The 24,803-nt window shown below is 40.3% G+C and overlaps 1 protein-coding gene and 1 non-coding gene across 2 annotated transcripts; both read right to left on the bottom strand.

Moving 5' to 3' along the window:
- Window positions 1-409: 409 nt before the first annotated feature.
- Window positions 410-22,540, bottom strand: LOC106613489 (protein phosphatase inhibitor 2). Its single transcript, XM_014215773.3, has 6 exons — window positions 22,007-22,540; window positions 15,069-15,176; window positions 6,123-6,194; window positions 5,400-5,494; window positions 3,651-3,815; window positions 410-2,678 (listed from the first exon to the last, which is right to left on the bottom strand). Exons 1-6 carry the CDS (start codon window positions 22,141-22,143, stop codon window positions 2,665-2,667), a joined length of 591 nt encoding a protein of 196 aa, XP_014071248.1. The 5' UTR covers window positions 22,144-22,540; the 3' UTR covers window positions 410-2,664.
- trnaa-ugc (transfer RNA alanine (anticodon UGC)) lies at window positions 7,107-7,179 on the bottom strand. The gene has a single exon. It is a non-coding gene; the product is annotated as a tRNA-Ala (tRNA).
- Window positions 22,541-24,803: the final 2,263 nt, after the last annotated feature.

Below are 24,803 nucleotides of genomic sequence, written 5' to 3'. Positions count from 1 at the left end.
TTCCCCCCCCCCCCCCAAATGTACTCTACTCCTACTGTACTTCATTGACAACTTGATTTAGCCAATATAGAAAAAGTAACAAATAGTGATGAGGATTAGTGGTACACACACAGTACATATTTATCTTTCAATTAAATATGTATTCTACCCTTAATTGCTGTATCTGCCAATATATTATGCAAATGACAAACTAGAGAATATGAAGCCTGAGAACTAGAAACCTTTACACTCAGCAGTTCCCCTTATATGATTACAGTCAACATGAAAGTCAGATTAATTGTAGACTACTGCAATCTAGTGGCCACACTGAAGTACTGGGCATTTCTGCAGAAGGTACCTGGTTCAAAAACAGAGTAAATAATAAAACGAAGGGCCACAGTTCCACATTAAACAAGACAGAAAAAGCAAATGGGTCCATAAAACATTTTAATGTGAGACAAAAATAAAACATTCTTATGATTAAGAACATGCACATTTAAGAGCTCAAAAAAAAAAAAAAAAATCCCCATTATTTGGGGACAGATAAATGATCATGTGAGACAGAATCTTAGTCCACTGTCCCTAGTAAAGAAAGGGAAAGAGGGTGGGATACCTAGTCAGTTCAACTGAATGCATTCAACTGAAATGTGTCAAGAAAACTAAGCAAAACAACAAATAGGCAGGGGAATCCAAGCCGTTGAACTGCACCGCTAAAATTGAGCGTAGCTTATTCACTTAGAGACAAGTACATACATAATATAGGCACATTTGCCTTCTAATATCGACCAATAGTTAATGTCATACAAGTTTTTTTTTTAAGTTTTTTTTTTTACAAAGCTATTCATAATTTCAAATAATTACTCATAATTACTTAAATTAAGTTGTTTCTTTTTGTCAATAAATCTTCCCTTAACATAGACATGATAAAAAAAAATAAAAAAAAAGTGGGAACAGTCATGGGATCAGTCAGTATTTCCTGTGGTTGTTGTATTTTCCAAAAGGATCCAGTAGCGAGCTTCTGAGATTGTAAGGACAGAATCCAATGGATAGCCTCTTATGGCCATTAAGACAGGTGAAACGAAAGGGCTCAAGTCTAGTTCTGAGAAGAAAAGATGAAACCATCTCTACATGTCCTGATAAAACAATACCTTTTTTCTTATGTGCAAAGAAACTTAGTCATCATGGGAGGACAGTGGTTCTCAAAAGTTCACATGTAGATCAAGGTGCTATGATTCAAAATTCATAGAAGAAATTAATAATACACAATAGCTAACTGTCTTGGTTGCCCAGATATCACTCCTTTTATCAGCAAGGTAGCAGGTCGCAACAACGGGGGTTAATTGTTCCTTATCAAGGACATGCTACAATACCATACGCTTAATACAAAAAATGGCAATGAGCATAATATCAACTACAGTACATATCCCAGAAATCTTGCCGTTCAACCTACACACCCCCAGACCTATTGATATTGTATTGGACACAGTCCTGGGGTGTATTCCTTAGTGGACACCGTAGCAAAAATATTTTCTGATTGGATAAGTGTAGATTAATCCCTTGCCATTTTAGCTGTTTGGTTCCTAGTAAATACACCCCTGCTTATCAGTAGTACAAACCTTCTCTGGGGTTCATTTCCCCAATGCTATCCCTCATTAGCTTAGTGAGCAAATGTCACATTAGTGCTGATGGCCACAAGGCTTTAGTAGCCATGCTTAATACAGTTGGGTTCCATAAGTATAATGGTGAACCTGACCATCTGCATATTCATTTTCCTGTGTGAAATGACCTTATGCATGTTATCACAAGGCAATACATAATAAATGAATATAATTTTATTGCATGAGAATAAATAGGTTTAGCTGTCAATGTCAGTACATTAGCCACCATATTAAGAGAATGGTACCTTGTTGGAAACATAGCTATTCCTATTTGTCAGTGCACATGCATCTGTACCAAATCCTATAGTGGGTGTAAATATGTGTAGGACTGAGTCGAATGCTGGTCACCTTAGATATCGAGATGCCCTGTGGGCTGGTTAAAAATGCAGTCTGCCGTTCCTATATCCATTCCAGATAACACCAAATCCAAGATCGGAACGGAGGAGGAAATTGAGAAAAAAAACAGCAGGTTTCAGATTTCTCCAATTAAGGTTCTGGTGGTAGTTAAAAAATATTATTTTTTTTAAACAAAAAACAGGTATGGGTACAGAAGGAACAAGACAAAAATCAAGAGACAAAAATCCTCCTACCACCGTCAGCATAATTATCCACCACTTTCATCCAATGAGAAATCCAACGGGTGCTGCTGTTCTTTCTGACAGCATTCGCCAGGTGCTCAGGAGGAGCCGGGACAGATGGACAGAGACGGCAGCGAGCGAGCAATGCAGGAGTCCTCACTGACAATAACAGTCTTTAGGTCTCAGATCCTTGAGGTCTGGTTCCTTTAAGGCAATGAAAACTTTTTGTGAGGGACTCTTGGTAATGAAGAGAAGCAACCAGCAGGGTCAAAATGCTTAGCATTTCAGTGTTACTAGGAAATATACACACGCATGAACAGAGGTTGTTTGAGGGAAGATTGTGAAGCAGTGTCCTTCTGCTCTATGGCCCGGCACTGTGTGGCTAAGTATCTCTTAAATGTTTCAGAAGCCGAGACAGGCTGGGGACAGGAGAGGTGGCGCGTCCTTCTCTAGGAATCCAGAGCTGTAATCCAAAGAGAGCTAAGTGTTAATTAATACGACATCAAATCTAACAGAGAAACAACAGGTGAAATGCTAATATTTTAGTAGTCTTTTAGGAGTGGGAACAGCTCATTTCAGACTGTTCTATCAACAACATTGCTGAGTCCAGTATTAAGACTTTCAACATTTTCCCCAGTTTACCACACCAATCCCTTGCTGAGGACTGTTTGACATTTGGATGGCCTACTAAATCAGGGTCCGGTAACCTTCTGTGTGGAGCTTACACTTATCTAACCCGCCAAGAATCAAATTGACTTTGTTATGCTTAAATGTCTTCTGAGCCATTTACTTTGTTTTTATTCTTATCTTTTATTTCTTATTGTTGCATTGTTAAGAAGGAACCTGCAAGTAAGCATTTAGTTGGAGTGTATACCATGTGTATCCTGTACATACAACTAGTAAAAACTTGAAAGCTGAACATTAAATATAAGGGAAATACCTAGTCAGTTGTGCAGCTGAATGCATTCAACTGAAATGTGTGTTCCGCATTTAACCCAACCCCTCTGAATCAGGGAGGTGCAGAGGGCTGCCTTAATTGACATCCACGTCTTCGTCGCCTGGGGAACAGTGGGTTAACTGCCTTGCTCAGGGGCACCACGACAGATTTTTAACTTGTCAGCTCGGGGATTTGATCCAGCCATTATGCACATGCTTGGCGATATGATGGGGCGATTGGCCAATTGAGGCTCGCTATAGCTTCCAGCCCGTGCTGAATTGGCTGTTGATACCCAATCAATACCTAGCATGCTGTTGGCTTGCTGCTCAAAAAAATAAATAACTCCCACAGTGTCGATGACCAACCGTTGGTGAATCAAGCATTTTATCGCCATCAATGGATTTAACTGGTGAGAGCTCCTGATTTTCTTTTTCTGATTAGTCACCATCTGAAATGCCCTGCCATTATAAGATTTCTGAGTACCCCCATTTCTCTTACCGTCTTGCGGCGAGTCTACGTTGATGTCCTCCGTTTCGTCTCTCATCTCTTCGTCCTCGTCCTCTTCTTCCGCCAACTCGTTAGCTATGAGTTGCCTGGCCATCCTGATGTTGAGGCCCTCGTTGTAATGCATCTTCCTCATCATTTGAAACTGCTTATTTTTCGCTGTGGGGTATGAGTAGTAGATAGTATGAGTGAGAGAGACAAAGCTAGAGAAAGACAGAGAGAGAAGACGGAGGGTATGTGGTGCAGAGGGAGGCTAGGAGAGCCACAACTCAGACGTGTAAACATCACGATTCCTCCGTGTGGAGGAAATAGAGCGATAGAGCTACATTAGGGGAGGCTCAGATGGAGCGTTCAAAAGCTAAAGGGGGGGGGGGGGGGTCAGTTTAAAGAGAAGGGAGAGAGTTAACACGCTCATCCTCAAATGGCGCTTCAAGGACGAATACGTCAAACTATTTTTATGAGGATCCTGGCTGAACAGTTCCAGTAGAATCTAATCTACTTTCAAGGACATGGTTCAGAAATGAAAAACTGTAAAAAAATATATATATATATATATATTAATAATAATAATAATAATTGCTTTCCAATTCAAGAGCCTATAGCATCAAACTACTACACACAGAGACATTCTCAAAGCTGACTTGCAGACGCACACGGTGCTGTAAGAGGCAGGCAAGGCTTATTTTTTAGTAAACAATTACTACTAGACATCAAGGTCACTGCAATCAATTCCACTGTTTGTTCCAAGCACACATTTTATACAACTCATTTTAAAGTAAAATGATGTCTGATCAAAACTAAAGCAACACCATTCAGGTAGAATTCTAAACCAACTCCATTCCGGTGCTTGCAGCATAAATAAAATAGGGGGCTGTGCATATTTACTGGGAGTTGGTCAACTGGAAAAAGGATTGGAGCAAAGGGTCTGTCCTGCGTGCTAGCCTGCAAGGGCACCACTATACTGGTAGATTCACACTGGAGGGAATAACTACTTCAAATTCAGGTCACTCATACTTTTGAAAATCTAAAAAATTATCTAATATTAAATACATTTTATATTAAGTTGATGGCCCATCTAACTCTAATGAATAGTATGTATGAGTGCTTTTTACCAGGTCTCATACACTATACACACACAAAAGTATGTGGACAACCCTTCAAATTAGAGGATTTATCCATTTCAGCCACACTCGTTGCTGACAGGTGTATACAATCGAGCACACAGCCATGCAATCTCCATAGCCAAAACATTGGCAGTAGAATGGTTTTACTGAAGAATTCAGTAACTTCCAACGTGGTACCGTCATAGGATGCCACCTTCCTAACAAGTCAGTTTGTCACATTTCTGCCCTGCTAGAGCTGCTCCAGTCAACTGAAATGTTATTGTGAAGTGGAAACGTCTTGGAGCAACAACAGCTCAGCTGCGAAGTGGTAGGCCACACAAGTGCTTTTCGCTGTACTGCAGAGATAAAAATGTGGGAAAGGGCAGAGAGAGACGTGTTGGTCTAGAGCCAAAATGGACCAGAGTAAACTGGAACAGTCTCCGGGAGTGAGCTCCGTTTGGACCATTGGCCGTGCTCGTGGCCACTGAGCTGTGAGAAACCATTATTAGAGCACACAGGGCTTGACATGACAACACATGGAGAGGTCAGGGAAAGGTCAGTGCCAGACGCCCAATGGGAATAGAGACAAGGTGGGGATGAGAGGAGGTCGACAAAGAGGGGGAAGAGGGAGACAGCCCACCTTGATCCTCTGGGGTTAGGTCATCTTCCTCTTCTTCACTACTCTCCTCCTCCTCTCTCATGAAGTGTGGTTCCATTCCCTCTGCCGCTGCCAATCTGGGGGGAAGAGAGGAGAGAGAAAGTGAACCGAGCAAAGGAGCAATAGAAAGTGAGTGATTCAGTTTACCCCTCTATTGTAAACTCAACTGGTTCGAGGGTCAACAGAGGGCTCCTTAGAGCGAAATTCCATCTAGGCCTATACTCCATGTTAACGGCGGGACATCAAATGCCCTTGACCTCAAATAGTTAAAATCCAGATAATATACAAAGAGTGTATATATATATATACACACACACACACACACACACACATATATACACAGTATATCCAAGCAATAAACCATAGTGAGAGTCCCCACCTTCAGTCTCAGGCCCAGATCACTGCATTACTACCCTCCTCTTATAGCAGGGGTGGGAAACATAGGCATTCAATCTGACCCGGGGGAGGTTTGAGTAAAAAACTAGATAGAAAGTATGTAGAAATTATAATGGACCTTTATGTTTAAAACTAACTGCCCTTTCTCTGGTGGGCAAATTGCTTTTGACAAACAAATTGTCCAGAAAATCTCTCGGCCCTCCGCTGAAATCCTGATGTGGCCCTCGTTAAGTGTCATAACCTTCCAAACCTTTGAGGAACAATATCCTCCCCTCTCCCAGACCTATCCAGTTAGCGATGTTGACTTACTTCGAGGCCAGGTCATCCACGTTGGGCACGTTGCCCTCTGAGTCGCTGTGCGCCCCTTCGTCCTCCACCATCCTGAGGAAGAGGGAGAGAGAAAAAGAGAATGAGTGAGGTAAAGTGAGAGGGGGAGAAGGACAGGGGTGACCTATGTAGCGGCCTTGGCAGATTGCAGGGGGGGCTCATAACCCAGACAGGGCTAGGGCCCTATGAAACCTGGATTTTTTTTCTCTCCAAATTCTGTTTTTCTGAATTCTGTGTTTTACACAACTTTTATCACCAGAAAGAGTGTCTAATAATGTGAATTAATAAAAAGTCAACAATTTAATAAGATATAACAGTACATTTGTAATGAAGCAACATGACATTGCACCAAGTGCTTCAGTACAGAGTTCTACTAAGTGTTTCATTATAAATGAAAAAAAGTAATGCAAGAATGTAGGCAACAATGCAGCAACATTCTCCTCTGTTTCCAGCTGGCTGAGGATGTTTGTGACTGCATGGGATGATGACTTTTCTGCCAACAAAAACTCTGTACAGATGAACATGCTCTGCATGGTACTTCACGGCCTCAAACCAGCTATTCCATCTGGAGCTCACAGCTTCAGGAGGAGCCTTGGCCTGCACAAACTCCTTCATAATGAGGAAGCTCACCCATCTTCTCTTTCTGGTAGGCTTCTTGAAGAAGACAGATCTCATCCATGTCACAAGTGATGCAACTTCAGAGAAATATTTGTAGTGCTGCCAGATCTCACCCACCAGATTGATGACATGGCAAAGACAGGTTACATGGACACTGTTGAGCATCACTCCTTTCAGAACCTCCTTGTATGCCTTCAGGCAGTAGGAGGCATTATCTGTGACCACTGCCCGGGCATCACTCAGGTTCAGATCGCTACATTTTTACATTTTAGTCATTTAGCAGACGCTCTTATCCAGAGCGACTTACAGTAGTGAATGCATACATTTCATACATTTTTTTTCTGTGCTGGCCCCCCGTGGGAATCGAACCCACAACCCTGGCGTTGCAAACACCATGCTCAACCAACTGAGCTACGGAGGCTAGTATAGCTTGGGAAAACGTTGAGTAGTTGCATCTGTCCATGAAAATGACATCCACCAGAAAGTACTGGTTTTGTACACCTGCAATGAAAGATAATTTCAAGTTTTTCTTATGTTTTAACCTAAAATAATATTGTGACAAAATATGTGTTATTTAAATTTCACATGTAAACACAATATGGACACAGCGATATTTAGCTAGATGGAGAGGCAGACTGCTGCTGACATTATGCATTGCTATATTTCACCACGATAGCTCGTCGTTTGGAATATCACAATTTGCATTAGTACAATTGGCATTGCAGAATGTAAATGTAGGCTATTGCAACAGTATATTAATAGGCTGTTAACCTGTTGGGGCTAGGGGGCAGCATTTGCACGTCTGGATAAAAAAAATGTACCCGATTTAATCTGGTTACTAATCCTACCCAGTAACTAGAATATGCATATACTTATTATATATGGATAGAAAACACTCTAAAGTTTCTAAAACTGTTTGAATGGTGTCTGTGAGTATAACAGAACTCATTTGGCAGGCAAAACCCTGAGACATTTTCTGACAGGAAGTGGATACCTGATGTGTTGTATTGACTTTAAACCTATCCCATTGAAAAACACAGGGGTTTAGGAATATTTTGGCACTTCCTATTGCTTCCACTAGATGTCACCAGCCTTTACAAAGTGTTTTGAGTCTTCTGGAGGGAGATCTGACCGAACAAGAGCCATGGAACGGTGATGGCCGATTAGACTCTGGCGCGCGAGTTCATGTTGGGTACCCTCGTTCCAATACGTTATAAAAGAGTATGCATTCGTCCACCTTGAATATTATTCATGTTCTGGTTAAAAAAGGCCCTAATGATTTATGCTATACAACGTTTGACATGTTTGAACGAACGGAAATATATTTTTTCCCCTCGTTCATGACGAGAAGTCCGGCTGGCTTACATCATGTGCTAACGAGACGGAGATTTTTGGACATAAATGATGAGCTTTTTTGAACAAAACTACATTCGTTATGGACCTGTGATACCTGGAAGTGACATCTGATGAAGAGAATCAAAGGTAATGGATTATTTACATAGTATTTTCGATTTTAGATCTCCCCAACATGACGTCTAGTCTGTATCGCAACGCGTATTTTTCTGGGCGCAGTGCTCAGATTATTGCAAAGTGTGATTTCCCAGTAAGGTTATTTTTAAATCTGGCAAGTTGATTGCGTTCAAGAGATGTAAATCTATAATTCTTTAAATGACAATATAATATTTTACCAATGTTTTCTCATTTTAATTATTTAATTTGTGACGCTGACTTGACTGCCGGTTATTGGAGGGAAACGATTTCCTCAACATCAATGCCATAGTAAAACGCTGTTTTTGGATATAAATATGAACTTGATAGAACTAAAAATGCATGCATTGTCTAACATAATGTCCTAGGAGTGTCATCTGATGGAGATTGTAAAAGGTTAGTGCATCATTTTAGCTGGTTTTATGGTTTTGGTGACCCTGTCTTTAAATTGACAAAACATTACACACAACTCTTGTAAATGTACTGTCCTAACATACTCTAAATTTATGCTTTCGCCGTAAAACCTTTTTGAAATCGTAAAACGTGGTTAGATTAAGGAGATGTTTATCTTTCAAATGGTGTAAAATAGTTGTATTTTTGAAAAATTTGAATTTTGACATTTATTTGGATTCAAATTTGCCGCTCTTGAAATGCACCTGCTGTTGATGGAGTGCACCACGGGTGGCACGCTAGCGTCCCACCTAGCCCCAAGAGGTTAAGCTAACTCACCAATGACGATGTTTAGAACGCTGCAATCCCTTGCATCTTGTCAACAACCACCGCAAACTTCTTCCCACGGATCTTCTGTAGAATGGCAGTCATATGTTGGTCGAACACACCGAGCAGGTGCGTTTGATGGAGGCTGCTCTCATTTTCGGGCAACGGCCCTCCCTGTTTGCAATGCTTCACTAGAAACAGCCGTAGCTTTCTTAGCTTTTGTAAGGGGATGTCAGACTCGGCGCACACAGCCACAAAGTCCTGAATAAATTCTCGTCTTGAATCTGCTGATGCGCTTGCACTAGTAATGGTTGTTTGAAGAGGCATGCTCTGGCTAACAAGGTGCTTTTCCTTGTTCTTCACATGGGCTTTAGACTTTAAGTGGTCACAACACATATTTTTACGGGTCCAATCAATAGCATGTTGACAGAATTTGCAAAACAGCTTATCGCCTGACTCATAATAGTCCTTTGGGTATTGCTCTGCTCTGAATTTAGGGGTTAGGGTCGAATTGTTTTGTTTTTTTGAGGACTTGGCCCTCTCAGACAGCCTCTTCGACATGTTTCTCAAAGTGACAGCCAAATTGTGAGGTGACGTATGGGTCCCACGCACGACCGACCCCCCTCTCAAAATACCCCAATCGAAAACTGAATTATTTCTCTAGGCCTACTTATCTGTAATTTGACAATTATGAAATCATTTAGGTTCCTACAATAATTACGACTACGTTTGGTTATTTAAAAAATAAAAATCTTTCAAACAAATGGAAAATTCTGCAATATTCCACATTTTACAGTTGATTCCATTTTAATTACCAAATTCCTTCCATTCGCGTTTTCCACATCACGGAAATCATAGAGCCCTACAGGGCAGAAACTCATCCACACACTGAACCTGCACTGCAAGACTGCTTCATGGGAACTGAGGTCTCTAAAGTAAACATATTATGTACAAAAATTATCAATCCAGAGTAATCTCTTTTCAACCTCACTAGTCATGTTCACACTGCACTTAGCCCGGGGTTAAAACGCCCAGTGCAGTCAAAAACGTGTAACACTGCCCCTCCCACCATGCCCAAACCGGACGCACCTTGTGCGCGAGCATTGCAAAATAAATGTATACATACATGTTATTCAATCATTGCGCCAACGAGTGTCTGCGTTGCCAGGCGTTAAAATAGAAGTTGATTCTATTTGTGACGCAGAACAGGCTGCAAGTCCTGCCTCTCCCATCTCCTCATTGGTTTTTAGAAGCATATACCCACGTGCCATCTTCTCATTGGTTTTTAAGAACATACCCACGTGAGTGATTGAAAGATGAACCAAAGTTGGTTATGGTAATGCACCTTATGAAAGTTAGTTGCCATATAAAGTCCAAAGAAGAAAAAGGAGCATGAAAGGAGGAGAGATGACTAGAAATGATTGGGTTGACCGTTTTATGTGTGGATTAATTGTCAGAGTAGCAGACCTTGTGCATTTCAGGTAAAATATTAACTCAATGTTTATATCCCTGGACAAATAGCTCACTAAATAGGACAAATTAGCTAGCAACTGCAAGCTAGCTAGCTAAATTGCCATAAATGTTTAATGTTTTAGAACTGTCCCCAAATGAATGTAATTGGTTCAGAGTTTGTTTTGATATTTCAACCTGCGTGTCCTGATCGCGTTTGGTGTGGGAGGACAAAATGTATTTGTGCGCATCCAGTTTGGGCATGGTGTCAGTGTCATTCAAACATACTTTTTGTTTTGTTTTATTTTGACCTTGTTTTTTTACTTTTATCTTTGACCGTCATTCTACCCCCCCCCCCCACAGCAACTCCACTCCCACTTGTCTCCAATTCCACATTCCAACCCTCAGCCCATCCCACCTTTCTACGCACCATACACCTTTAAATTATGTTGTGATGTTTAACATACAATTTGAATCAAATAGAATCCACAGATTGCGAGTTGAAGATAAATACTTTTACTAAGACTATTAGTAATTGACTGACCAGGTCTCTCCAGATCTCCCAACAATACTATTTCTAGGGTCAATTTTAGATCAATGTTATGCATTTTCAGCCATTCCAGAACCTGAGACCAGAAACAGGCTACCTGAGGGCAATACCAAAACAAATGGTCTATTGATTCTGTATCCTCACAACAGAGCTGCGATGATTGTATGCCTGCAGAGCTGCGATAACTGTATGGCCCAAATATTCAACATTTATGAAACATTGTTTTAAACATCAACTCATACACCCTGTACCATGGAATCGGTACATCAAATCTCTTACCAACTATTTTGCAATCTGTATGGCACAGCTGTCAACATCCTGGTCCTGAAATTAAACTGGTATACTTTCCTATTTTTATTCCTCTGACAGTTTTGATCCTTTATATTGGGCAGACAGACCAGTTCCCTACCTCCTCCCACTGCCACATCTATTTTGGGGGTAATGCTGTAATCAATTGACTGTAATCTTGGATTGAGCAGACCTTACCGTACAATTCTGAGAACTCCATATAATACATACCATTCATAATATCCTTTAAAAACAAAAATACCCTTTTCAAACACTTTCACATCAATAGAGGTATTTTATCAACCAGCACATTTGAGTTCATCCATAATATTTGTTGTAATATTTAATCTCTTTTCAGGGGGATGAAGTTGAAATTGTAGCCAGCTCTGCAATGCTTGTTTGAAAAAGAGATGCACTTTGAAAAATTCTTAATTTTCAATTAATCTGCACAAAGAGCAAAAAGGTCATTTTGAAACAATGGATGAGCTTTTCTTAGTAAAATACTTAAGAACCATTTAGGGTTCAAGTTAAACTTGTCTAAGTTAAGCATTTAGAGAGACATTTAGTGCTTTTATATTTAAATCTCAACCCATCCAGTTCATATTCATTATATGGATAGGCACACTTTATCGTGTCTGGTTTAGTAATCCCAGATAAAGCTAAATATTTTTTGCTCATATGATTTGATTTGAAAAATGAATCATCAGGAATAGGCAGCGCCATAAGTGAGTGAGTAAACTGAGATTTGACTAAGTAGTTAATCAGGTAATGTTTTCCATAAATAGACAGCCAAACATGGACACCTTTGTTTTTAAGCCTTGGCTTTCTAATCTTCTAATGTTGTTATTTGACCTGATTTTAATAGCCATTAACCTGTTATGGCTAGGGGGCAGTATTTTCACGGCTGGATAAAAAACAAACCCGATTTCATCTGGTTACCACTCCTACCCAGTAACTAGAATATGCATATACTTATTACATATGGATAGAAAACACTCCAAAGTTTCTAAAACTGTTTGAATGGTGTCTGTGAGTATAACAGAACTCATATGGCAGGCAAAAACCTGACAAGGTTTCAGGCAGGAAGTGGCCTGTCTGACAAGGTGTCGTTCTTCTTGTCTCTGTTTATTGAAGAGTGAGGATCTTAGCTGTCCCGTGACACTTCCTACGGCTGCCATAGGGTCTCAGAAGGCGGCAAAAAGCTGAATCGTGGCTTTGCAGGCTCTGGCTGAAAAAAAGTAGCGCGTTTGGGTAGTGGCTGGTTACAGTACTGTGAGACTCAGGCTCGTGCCCGCGTCGACCGAAAGCTTTGTTTACTTTCCTCAGTTTAGCTAAAAGGAGATTCCCGGTCGGAATATTATCGCTTTTTTACGAGAAAAATGGCATAAAAATGGATTTTAAACAGCGGTTGACATGCTTCGAAGTACGGTAATGGAATATTTAGATTTTTTTTGTCACGAATTGCGCCATGCGCGCGACCCTGATTTACCATTTCAGATAGTGTCTGGGACGCACGAACAAAACGCCGCTATTCGGATATAACGATGGATTATTTTGGACCAAACCAACATTTGTTATTGAAGTAGCAGTCCTGGGAGTGCATTCTGACGAAGACAACAAAAGGTAATGAAACTTTTATAATAGTAAAGCTGATATTGGTGAGTGCTAAACTTGCCGGGTGTCTAAATAGCTAGCCCGTGATGCCTGGGCTATGTACTTAGAATATCGCAAAATGTGCTTTCACCAAAAAGCTATTTTAAAATCGGACATATCGAGTGCATAGAGGAGGTCTGTATCTATAATTCTTAAAATAATTGTTATGCTTTTTGTGAACGTTTATCGTGAGTAATTTATTAAAATGTTAGCGAATTCCCCGGAAGTTTGCGGGGGGTATGCTAGTTCTGAACGTCACATGCTAATGTAAAAAGCTGGTTTTTGATATAAATATGAACTTGATTGAACAAAACATGCATGTATTGTATAACATAATGTCCTAGGGTTGTCATCTGATGAAGATCAAAGGTTAGTGTTGCATTTAGCTGTCTTCTGGGTTTTTGTGACATTATATGCTAGCTTGAAAAATGGGTGTCTGATTATTTCTGGCTTGGTACTCTGCTGACATAATCTAATGTTTTGCTTTCGTTGTAAAGCCTTTTTGAAATCGGACAGTGTGGTTAGATAAAGGAGAGTCTTATCTTTAAAATGCTGTGAAATAGTCATATGTTTGAAATATTGAAGTTTTTGTATTTTAGAGGAGTTTGTATTTCGCGCCACGCCCATCATTGGATATTGGAGCAGGTGTTCCGCTAGCGGAACGTCTAGATGTAAGAGGCTAATGGCCATTACAAATACATATGGTGACAGCGGACACCCCTGTTTAACTCCTTATGACAACTCAAAACTCTGAGAAGTAGCCTCTATTTACTATTTTACACCTGGGGTTGCTATATTACTTTTACCCATTTTATAAGAGACTGACCAAAATTGAAAAAATAATCCAAGCATTTATAAATAAAATTCAGTCTTACTTTATCAAAGACCTTTTTTTAAATCTGCTATAAATACCAGGCCTGGCTTTTTAGATGTTTCATGTTGTTCTATATTATCTCCAATGTATCGTCCATGTAAAATAACTTGTGATCAGGATGAACAATAACTGGTAAAACCTTTTTAATTCTGAGTGCTATGCAGTTAGCTTGTATTTTTCGCTAGCCAATACTCCCAGTCGGTATTCAAGAGCATGTTGTGTCTTAACCGATGGTGGGCACAACACTAAAACCTCAGATGCTGTAAAATAGGGTCTAAGCTACAACATATGAGAATCTGAAAAAGAATCTACGTAAATTGACATGGAAGGTTAAAACCTCTTAAGGATCAGACCCTCTTTTTCAATTACTGGCTACAATGACCCAAATCTAACTGCCTGTAGCAAGGATATGGATATTCTTCATACCATTTGAAAGGAAACACTGAAGTTTGTTGAAATGTGAAATTAATGTAGGAGAATATAACACATTGGAGCCAGAGACAGCAGCAGGGTCAAACTGTAAAACCCAGTTCCTACATTTGAATATAAAAATGTATTTTTTTTTTTCAAACAAACTACACATTTTATCTCTGGGACCCTCAGGATGACAAATCAGAGCAAGATTACTGAATGTAAGTGCATTATTTACCTTCAGAGGTGAATGTATCAAACCAGTTGCCATGATAAGTGTTTTGTTGTTGTGCACTATCCTCAAACAATAGCATAGTCTTTTTTTGTTGTAATAGCTACTGTAAATTGGACACTGCCGTTAGATTAACAATAATTTAAGCTTCCTGACCACATAAGACATGTCTATGTCCCGGGAATTGGCTGTTTACAACGTCATTCTATTCACATTATCGCAATTTGAGCAAGAGCTGTCCCGGTTTAGGGACACCGAGCCGTAGAGGTAAAAAGAAAAGTCAATTTATTTTATTCAAACTTTTTTTCAACTGTTTATCTTTTCCAGTGATGAAGACAAAGATTTCTCATGGTATGGTGGTGTAGGCAAAACAGGTGAACACCTTTATCTCTTGAATGGTTTTGGCATTCAGGTCCAAAAAGTAACCTTGAGTACTTCTACAATGGGCAAATATTTATGGAAGGTTTAGTTCAAATCAAAAGGGGTGCGGTCAAAAAGTGATTGAATTCAAATGGATTTACCCTCTAACATGAATCCAAAACACTTTTCGGCACAGTGCTATCTTTTCCCCAATACTGGGAAGCAATTTTTGCAGTCTCTGGGTAACTATGTCCTTACCTGTTCATGAGAATGAATGGGGCAACTCACCTGTTGTAGGGTGTGCTAGGCTCATCGATCTTCATCATCCCGTAGTCCTTGTCTGCCGGGTGGTACGTTGCCAGTATGTTCATCTCGTCCCATTTCTGTGACTTCTTCCTGAAAGAATGGGACCAGAGAGGAGAGCTCAGGGTGGCATTTAAAACCAACTAAAGATATTACCCTAGAGACGTGTCGCATTTAATATAGGACTCCACTGTGCCCCAGTTCTCACTCCTGTTATGCATTTTGGAAACAAACAACGTGGCAATTAAATAAAAAGGGTCTTATTCGCTGCAATTCAATTAGTAATTGTTCGGAAAATTACGGTGGCCTTGTACAGAGGTGGTTCACATCACCTTCAGGATAATGCTGAGGGTGACTGAATAAGTGGGTGTGGAGAGGAAGTGCTTTTCCTTCACGTGCGAATGAGGTCAGGAGACTTGTCTATTCTGACACTGAGCTCAAGGTACATTTTGGGGGAAAGGACAAGTAGAAGTTGTGGCCCTAGGAGAAGGTAGAAGTTAGCACTAACTGAACATACAGGGTCAGACATTTAATTCCCTTAATGGTTAAGGTTAGAACTAAGCAACTAAGGGTAGTGTATTCTGACCCTAGATCTGTGGTTAAAGGTAACTTCTTCCTCGAGGGTGCCCCTAGCAGTCCTGCTAAGGATTGTACTTTCCAAGGTACAAATTGTAGGCTCTCTGGGCTTCTGGTTGGAGTCCTCTTTATCATCACAGTCCGGACTTGGAGACTGTGCCAAATACAGCCGTTAAACTGTCTCTGCTGGCGCTCCCCTCTCCTGTCATAAAGCAGCCTCGTGGGCGTGTTCATGGAGGGAGAGGCCTATCATCATGAGAGAGAAAGGCAGGGGGGAGAGGGCAATAAATCTACTACCTGCTGCAGTAATCCTGTAGAGCCTCTCCTAGCTGCAAACTCACAGACACCTCTCCCGCACACGCACATAGGTTCTCAATAAGTCAGGCGCACAGCAGGCAGTTTGACTGTGTCGATGGCACTGGGCTAAATCAATCGGGGACATGCCCTGTCCTGCTGTGTCTCAGACTAACATGGCAAATCATTGGATATGGCACATATGCATTACTGCTCAGTTAGGCTACTGTACCTCAGCAAGCCTGACTCTAAAAATGGGATACCTAGTCAGTTGTACAACAACGCATTCAACTGAAATGTGTCTTCCGCATTTAACCCAACCCCTCTGAATCAGAGAGGTGCGGGGGGCCTGCCATAATCGACATCCATGTCTTCGGCGCCCGGGGAACAGTGGGTTAACTGCCTTGCTCAGGGGCAGAGCGACAGATTTTTACCTTGTCAGCTCGGTGATTTGATCGAGCAACCTTTCGGTTACTAGTCCAATGCTCTAACCACTAGGCTAAGCAATGTTTCATAATATGTAGGCCTATATCCCATGGGATGCATGACAGGAAAAACATACTTTTTCACTACACAATAGATTGTCAGAGACTTCCAGCAGTATGGGTGTTACATTTGCACACAAAATCACAACTTTGACATACAAAATAGAAATAAAACTTTTGATGTGTATTGTACCCCTTGGGGGTAAGTGAGATTTGTTTTTTTAACCATTCCTCTCACATACTGAACGGTTTGTCCTGTCTGAACTAGTTAATTTCAGCTTTTGCCCTTCTGCTCCAAAAAGGGGACTTCTACATATGGGCATGTTGGAGAAATAAAGCAAAAATGGACAGATGTTATGGATGTTTCATGACATGGGCAAGCTTTTTGGGGGAAATTGAACATGACTCATTTCAGGAAAATAGGCATATGTCGTGCGTCATTGCTTCACAGGAGCAGCATTTGAACGTAAACTTTTTTTTAATCTAAATGCATTTTTGGGCAGAAATGCCTTCTGTAAAATGTGAACATGTGCCTTAATAACAAACTTGTATCCCATCTGTAAATATGAATAAAATTGTTAAATTACGAGCCTAGTTGGTTTAGCCATGGAAAAAGTCAGGAACCTTCAAGCTAACCATGATTGGCTGAGATAATGAGTGGGCTGGATATGCCGAGAGATGAGTTCGGATTGGTCTGCCATGTAGCACACGTCGGTCTATAATAGGAGCTGGTCAGTATGTTAAGGTAATCCTTTCTAATGCTGCTTTTTTGAAAGATATCAGATAGTAGAACTGCATAAGTGTTGCTCTCCACTTTCTGGAGGACCGAGTTTTGAAATCGGTGGAATTAGAGTATGATAATTCTGCCGTTTGATTGCAAATATGCATACAGAGTCGAAAAGAGAACGCACAGAAGGCTGCTGTTGTATAAAACACTTGTATCCAGATTATATCTTCAAATTGAGGGCAACCATGGAATCCGTGACAGAGGGAGAAGCATCCATCCATGTAAAACAGGTAAGAGAGTCTAATTAGCTAAAGTTTCAGATATTACACGTTTCTAAATGTCAGAAAGTCATTCTCATTTCAAGTTAAAGTGTACTGTTACCTAGCTAACGTTAGCTGGCTGGCTAGCTAACGTTAGGTGTATGATCTGTGTAGTAATATTATTTCGCATCTCAGCGCTATTTGCATTGCTAGTTATAGCCTAATGTTAGCTAGCTAACATTGAACCTGGTTGGTTAGCTACCTGTAGATTCATGCAAGGTATTAACATTATGAGTTGCGATTATGGTTCATTGTTTTGCTAGCTAGCTACATATCTAAACAAGAAACTCCACTATGCAAGTATCTATTTCAATAGACGTAGCTGGTAAATTCGCTCTGGCTAGCTACTCCGATTTCAGAGCCCTCTCGTCTGAGTGTGCCAGAGCGCAGAATATCTAATGAATTTACAAAACGCTCAACACCCGTTGAATATGGCCAGTGTCAGTAAACATTGCCAAAAAAAAAAAAAGGGTCATTAAAAATTGTTGCCAGCAGCACAGTTGCTGTCACCAACACCCTGGATAACATAAAAACAGCCCAACCAGCTCTGCTAGGGCGAGTAAAATGGTCAGCGTGAGCTGTTCTCTCATTTGTGTCTGGAAGTTGCTATCAAGCTAGCCAATGTTAACAGCAGTCAAGCACCCAAGCTAAGTCAGAACGCTCGGATCAACCCTATGTTTCGGGCCAGTGCATCCAGTGTGCACTTCGAGAGCGAAACGCTCTGAATTTACGAACAGACAATCTGACAATGCTCTGATTTTACAAACGCCCAGAGCACACTCTAGCACTCCAGATTAAAAATGTACGAACACAACCGTAGTATAAGCCAGCCTTTAGTCTTGGAACCTTTGGTTGTTTAGTACATAGCCTCACATGTAAATCCTTAAAGAGATGGGTGGGGCTAAAGCTTAGGAGGGTGTGAACGATGCTGAATGGGTGTAGACAAAGAAGATCTCTCCAGTAGGTACCAAAACATTCAAGGGCCATTTTCCCAAACGTGAGGTTAGAGGTCTATCAACTTTCAAAGCAGAATTACTTTCCCATTGTTCCTCAACTATAGTGTATGATATACAATTTTCTAGCTAGAGTCTACTTTTATCCAATGTAAAAAACACAATTTCAAATTTTGCTACATAAGACCGAATCGAGCCGGTCGGTCCCATATTGGTAAAAGTCAGTTGAAGTCTTAGGTCAAAACATGGATAGCCATTTCGGAGGAAAGGCTTGGCTGAACACAAAATGATCATTTTGAAGAGATTGTCATTTCCATTATTACTTTAGCAATCAAAAACGACCGTTATTGATGATGTTCCACCCTCTTAAGGATGTTAGTCTGAAATAGACAAATGTAAAAAAATGTCTTAAATGCAATATCTAGATTAAAAAACATGAGCTGGCGCACACCCAGAAAAATTAGTTTATGTGGAGGTGCTCACTAACGGCGAATAAACTTAAAAAATAAAGTCACACATTCCATGTATAAACTCCCAGCAATTTAATGGGTATTTACCAACGTTTCTGCATCACTGTACCTTCCTCAGGGTAATGTCAAGAATACTTGAACCAGGTTATGTAGAGAAACAGTGCAATTAGTGCAACCAATGACAATAGTGAGGGGTGTGTCATAATGATTAAGTTAATTAAAATGAATGTGTGAAACTTTAAAAAAAACAATACGTTTATGGCATATTAAATATATTACGCTATTGTTATCATATAGAAACATAATTGAATATTGTACATCATATTAGCATCAACATACATTGTTTAATTCAATTTCACATAATTGTTTAAAAGTTTACATGTAACAAATATGAAATACGAAACAATTGTGAAATTGAATTAAACAATCATGTATGTTGGTGCTAATATGATGTACAATATTAAATTATGTTTCTATATGATAACAATAACGTAATATATTTAATATGCCATAAACCATTGTTTTTTTAAGTTTCACACATTCATTTTAATTAACTTAATCATTGACACACCCCTCACTATTGTCATTGGTTGCACTAATTGCACTGTTTCTCTACATAACCTGGTTCAAGTATTCTTGACATTACCCTGAGGAAGGTACAGTGATGCCGAAACATTGGTAAATACCCATTAAATTGCTGGAAGTTTATACTGACTGACTGACTGACTGACATACATAATGACAATTACAACAATACTGAATGAACACTTATTTTAACTTAATATAATACATCAATAAAAACTATTTAGTCTCAAATAAATAATGAAACCTGTACAATTTGGTTTAAATAATGCAAAAACAAAGTGTTGGAGAAGAAAGTAAAAGTGCAATATTTGCCATGTAAAAAAGCTAACGTTTAAGTTTCTTGCTCAGAACATGAGAACATATGAAAGCTGGTGGTTCCTTTTTACATGAGTCTTCAATATTCCCAGGTAAGAAGTTTTAGGTTGTAGATATTATAGGACTCTCTCTATACCATTTGTATTTCATATACATTTGACTATTGGATGTTCTTGTAGGCACTATAGTATTGCCAGCCTAATCTCGGGAGTTGATAGGCTTGAAGTCATAAACAGTGCAATGCTTGAAGCACAGTGAAGAGCTGCTGGCAAATGCAGGAATGTGCTGTTTGAATGAATGCTTACGAGCGTGCTGTTGCCTCCCACCGCTCAGTCATACTGCTCTATCAAATATCACCTCGTTTAGTCATTGTCAATTTAGCACAAGGTTCATTAGGCTGTAACAACGAAAAAACAGCATTCAGCATGAATTTTCGTAGTGTGACCATTTTGCCGAAACAGATTGTGAACCCAAATATGTAACTGATTGTAGTGGGGGGATAACACATTGAAAAATAATTTTGGTTGGGTGTAGGGCGGGTCAGATTTAGACTGTCATCTTGTCTTCAGGAGACTATTTTAAAAATTGGGTCTTTCACAATAGCTGATAGGCCTAGTCATTAGAACAATTCCCATCTCCTACAATGGGAGATTTTTTTTTTTTTGACTAATGCATCTTACCTCAAATATCCTGTTATGTCATTTTAGTATTGTGCACAAGCTGCTACGCATAAATGCCTTGTCTATGTAGAGTAAGATGATAGACACATTTCGCAAATCAGCCTCAACCACCTTTAGATTGATATTCATTAGATTTTTCTTGAATGTGGGGTAATTTGCTACATTAACATATTCAAACCACCAGTAGTTAAGAAAAACAGATCAGGGGTTGGCGGCCAAACCTCTTGAAGGACCGCCTCTAGGCAGAATTTTCTACAGTCCTATTTTGTAGGGATAGTTCACCCAAATTAATTACATATTTACATGTTGGTTTCTTATGAACAACGAGTGACTAATTCATCCTATGGTTAGCCACTGTCACCAACCGTTGATATTAGCATATTCTAACCAAAAAAACGATGTAATTCAATGTCCCCCATATAGCATACTCTAAATGTCATGCCCAAATAGTAACCGCAAACCAAGTCGTCGAGTTTTAAGTGTGTATAGACCGGTTGGTTGTTTACCAATAAAACCAACCCATGAACAACTATGGGGCAAAACAGACAGGGTTGGCTTAGATTGTTGACATGTAAACTATATTTCATCTCCAATGTTTATTGAAAACAAACATTTGCACAAAATGAGCACTTGTCTCAAATACATAGTTACAGTTGTTAGAGATTTAAAAAAATCAAAATCAAGAACAAGATAAAACTAGCTGAGCCAAACCACCAACGATTCTCCACATGGCAGCTTCTTGTCGTTGTTGCTAGCTATCTAGCCAACAAGAATCACAACAACACATAGGCTTCTGCCACATTGAAGTGTGCGCATCGTTTGTGACATTGTCAGCTAACCCATCTATTCAACTTTAAAAGAATCCTGAATACAGCTGACCTGTGACTAAAAATATATAGAATATTCCACCCTGGACAGAAGCCATGTGAAAAAAACAGTTTAACCGGGCGCTCTAGAAAGAGCTCCTGCAGCAGCCCATTCATTCGATTCCCCTATTCTAAATATGGAAGTTGTTTTTTTTGCTGGTAAAAATGGCTGTGCCAAATGCCAACTGCCAGGCAACCAGCCCATTCACCAACCTTTAACAAGTTGCCTGATGACACAGCCACATTTACACTTGTTTACAGGTCAGAAGCCGGATAAGATTTTAGATACTTTAGTATTTCTCAGCTGATAAGCAGACATTGTGATTGATTCTAACTGATTCTAACGTCTTGGGCAAAATAACTAGTAAATTGGTTAGCAAATATTAACTGGCACGTTAGCCAACTAACGTTAACAGCCATAGAAAGAACGAGATGAGGAAATCAGAAAAGCAAGCATGACAACTTACTGGCTAACTAGCTAATTATGTGCAACCCCTGGAACATTGCTGACGACGTTAACAAGTCCATAACGTTTTTAGTCAGGGCAGCACCCACGCCTAACAAACTGGAATAGCTAACTTAGCTAGCCATAGATACCTAGCCTGAGTGTCCGTGTCAAGACTCTAAGCTAGCTAACTGACCATCTACTCACTGTGGGTCATCCTCCAGAAGTCCAAGTGCCACTTGTTCTGGAGTCTCTACTGGTATTTCTTCGGCCGGGCCCACCTTGATGCCTGTCCCGCTGTTCTTGTTCTTCAGAATACCTTTTATTGGCCGGGAAGCTGCCATTCCACATGCGCTAGGTCACTGGCGTGGTTGTCAATGTTCAAAACTAGCTGGTACGCGCTGCACCTCTATTTAGTAAACTTTGCTTTTATGATTCTAAAAGCAGAACCATATCAAGCTGTAACTCTGCCTGCACTTCAAACTCCTGGTTGCCTTGTAAACACACGCTATAGCTGTGATAGCTGAAACTATTGAAACTACTGGCATGTCCCAGACGCCGCCTGTGCGCTGTTTTGTCTGTGTGTGGCGACTGGCGGTAAAAAGCATCTGTCGCCGAAACTTCTTATTTTGGAATCATCGCGAGAATATAGGCAAATACCCTACAGTATCAAAGTTAATTGATATTCTGACAAGATACATGTCTCGACTCCGCAATAACAATGGGAGTCGTTGTCCACCAAGCGGCACCGCGGGCTGTCTAGCTCCCGCCTATCCTTTCTTTGGATTGGTGGATACATCTCATTATTGTAATACCTTTTTGAATATTTGATTAGGGTTGTTGACGTCAACCTCCTCACCTCCTACGTCATGTAATAGACAACTCCGATATAAAGTGGGTTTTTTTTTCTCCAAATTGTCGGGATGTCACGTGCCCTAGCTAGTTACCCATAGCTGGCTAGCTATGTTTTATAGGCTCCTCACTATGAGACTAAGACAATTTGCAAATGCTAAAATCAATGTCATATATATATATATGTATAGTTCACTCGCCCTCTCAAGCTAAATCAAGGGTCGAGGGGGCAATGTTTGTGAATTGGACCGCCCCTTAAGATGGCAATCAAACTGCATCCGGTTTCGGGATGGGGATTCCCCTGAATCCCCGAGGGAAAGTGGCAAGCACAAGGGCTGAGGGAGTACAAATAACCTGTTTGGACTGCAGTCCGATTTTCTGCCTGCCTCTTTCTTCCTGTCTTGCAGTATGAAGATAGGTAGAAACTGCGGGCTTGTTTGAGTGGTAAGGCTGAAAGTCGAGGAGTAAAGTCAGGGAGGTCCATCTACTAGTGTAACCGATGTGAAATGGCTAGTTAGTTAGCGGTGGTGCGCGCTAATAGCGTTTCAATCTGGTGACGTCACTCGCTCTGAGACCTGAAGTAGTTGTTCCCCTTGCTCTGCAAGGGCCGTGGCTTTTGTGGAGCGATGGGTAACGATACTCGAGGGTGGCTGTTGTCGATGTGTGCAGAGGGTCCCTGGTTCGAGCACAGGTAGGGGCGAGGAGAGGGACGGAACCTAGACTGTTACACTAGGTTACAGCCGAAAGTTGGACACAGGTGACTATTTTAAACAGCAAGGCACAGTGCAACATGTCAGTGTTGCCATTGTTTATAAACGTTTTTCTTTGTAATTTCGAAATAAACATGTCTCCAACCCCCATATCACACACTCACAAACTGTAGATATGTATGTACATTACTATCAATTTTGGAGAGAAAGACTCAAATTTCACATTCATTTGTACATAATACATATCCACTGTATACATCTGAATCGTGGCAAAGTTGCTTCCTGTTTCAGTCACTTCTTTGGCCCAGTTCTCGTGGATCAAACAAAAACACTCGAATGTTTGGTTGACGAATAGTTCCTCCCACAATGCAAGTGATGGCTGAAAGTGGCAGCTGGTGAGGAGCAACTGCAGAAACTGGCAGCATTCCAAACACTTAAAAGACACACCCTATCCCCTCAGCCCTCAAATTAAGTGGACATTTATGATGACGTATCATGACGTCTGACGAGTATACACTTGCAGGGCAAGAGGTGAGGGAGGAAGGAATGATTTTTAAATAGACCGCTCTTGCCCGGAAATTCGTCACTTGTTCATCCGGCCATCGGTAGCTTGTGGATGCTTTATATGTGCTACAGTCAATTATGATTGCACGTCTAGTTATATTAACTATATAATTATTAGTATACGCCTACTGTATGATAGCTAGCAAATTAATCAGCTAACTAACATTAGCCTGCCTAGCTACTTCTGAAGAAGGATTTTTTTCTTCTACAATTTCCAAAAGCTAATCAAACAAAAATATAGCTTTTACGAGATATGTTTGTGCATTAATAGCACAATTATGAAATTATTTACATTCGTTTTTACTTACACTTGTATGTTGACTCCATATTGACGTTGAGGTTTTAAGTTTTGGCTGACTTTTCTTAGTGGATGTACAATCGTCACAAATTGAATTATGGGGAGTTTCAGGCCCCGGAGTGAACATAATTGTTCACTCGCAAACTTCCCTTGCTTGGCTAATCATTTGGACCACCCTCCAAGATGGTGAAAAGGATTTCTCCAAGGGCATAAGACGAGGGTGTGTCTTTTATGAGTTTGAACCACAGCCAATGTAAGTTGACTGCAGTCTAAACTTCATGACCTTTGATCACATGGTTGTTGTAAAGTTCATGCAGTTGGACAATATTTATCCAGTGATATAAAGTACTTAAGTAAAAATACTTTAGCTAACTATTCTCACCTGTGAACACACACACAAGAACCCACATCAAACCACACACTTAATGAACCACATCTAAAACGAGGCCAAATCAGGAAGTGCAGTCACCCTTTAAAATTCTACCTTGCTACCTTTCAGATGAGCAAAGGAGGATAAATGAGAACAGCAGGCCACTGGAGCACTTAGAACAGGAGCAGCCAGAGGTAGGGAAGAGGATGA

The sequence above is a fragment of the Salmo salar genome, chromosome 10, assembly GCF_965601325.2.
Source record: "Salmo salar chromosome 10, fSalSal1, whole genome shotgun sequence".
Classification (NCBI taxonomy): domain Eukaryota; kingdom Metazoa; phylum Chordata; class Actinopteri; order Salmoniformes; family Salmonidae; genus Salmo; species Salmo salar.
Note: the sequence above shows the minus strand (reverse complement) of the source record. Positions and strands in the feature narration are given on the sequence as shown.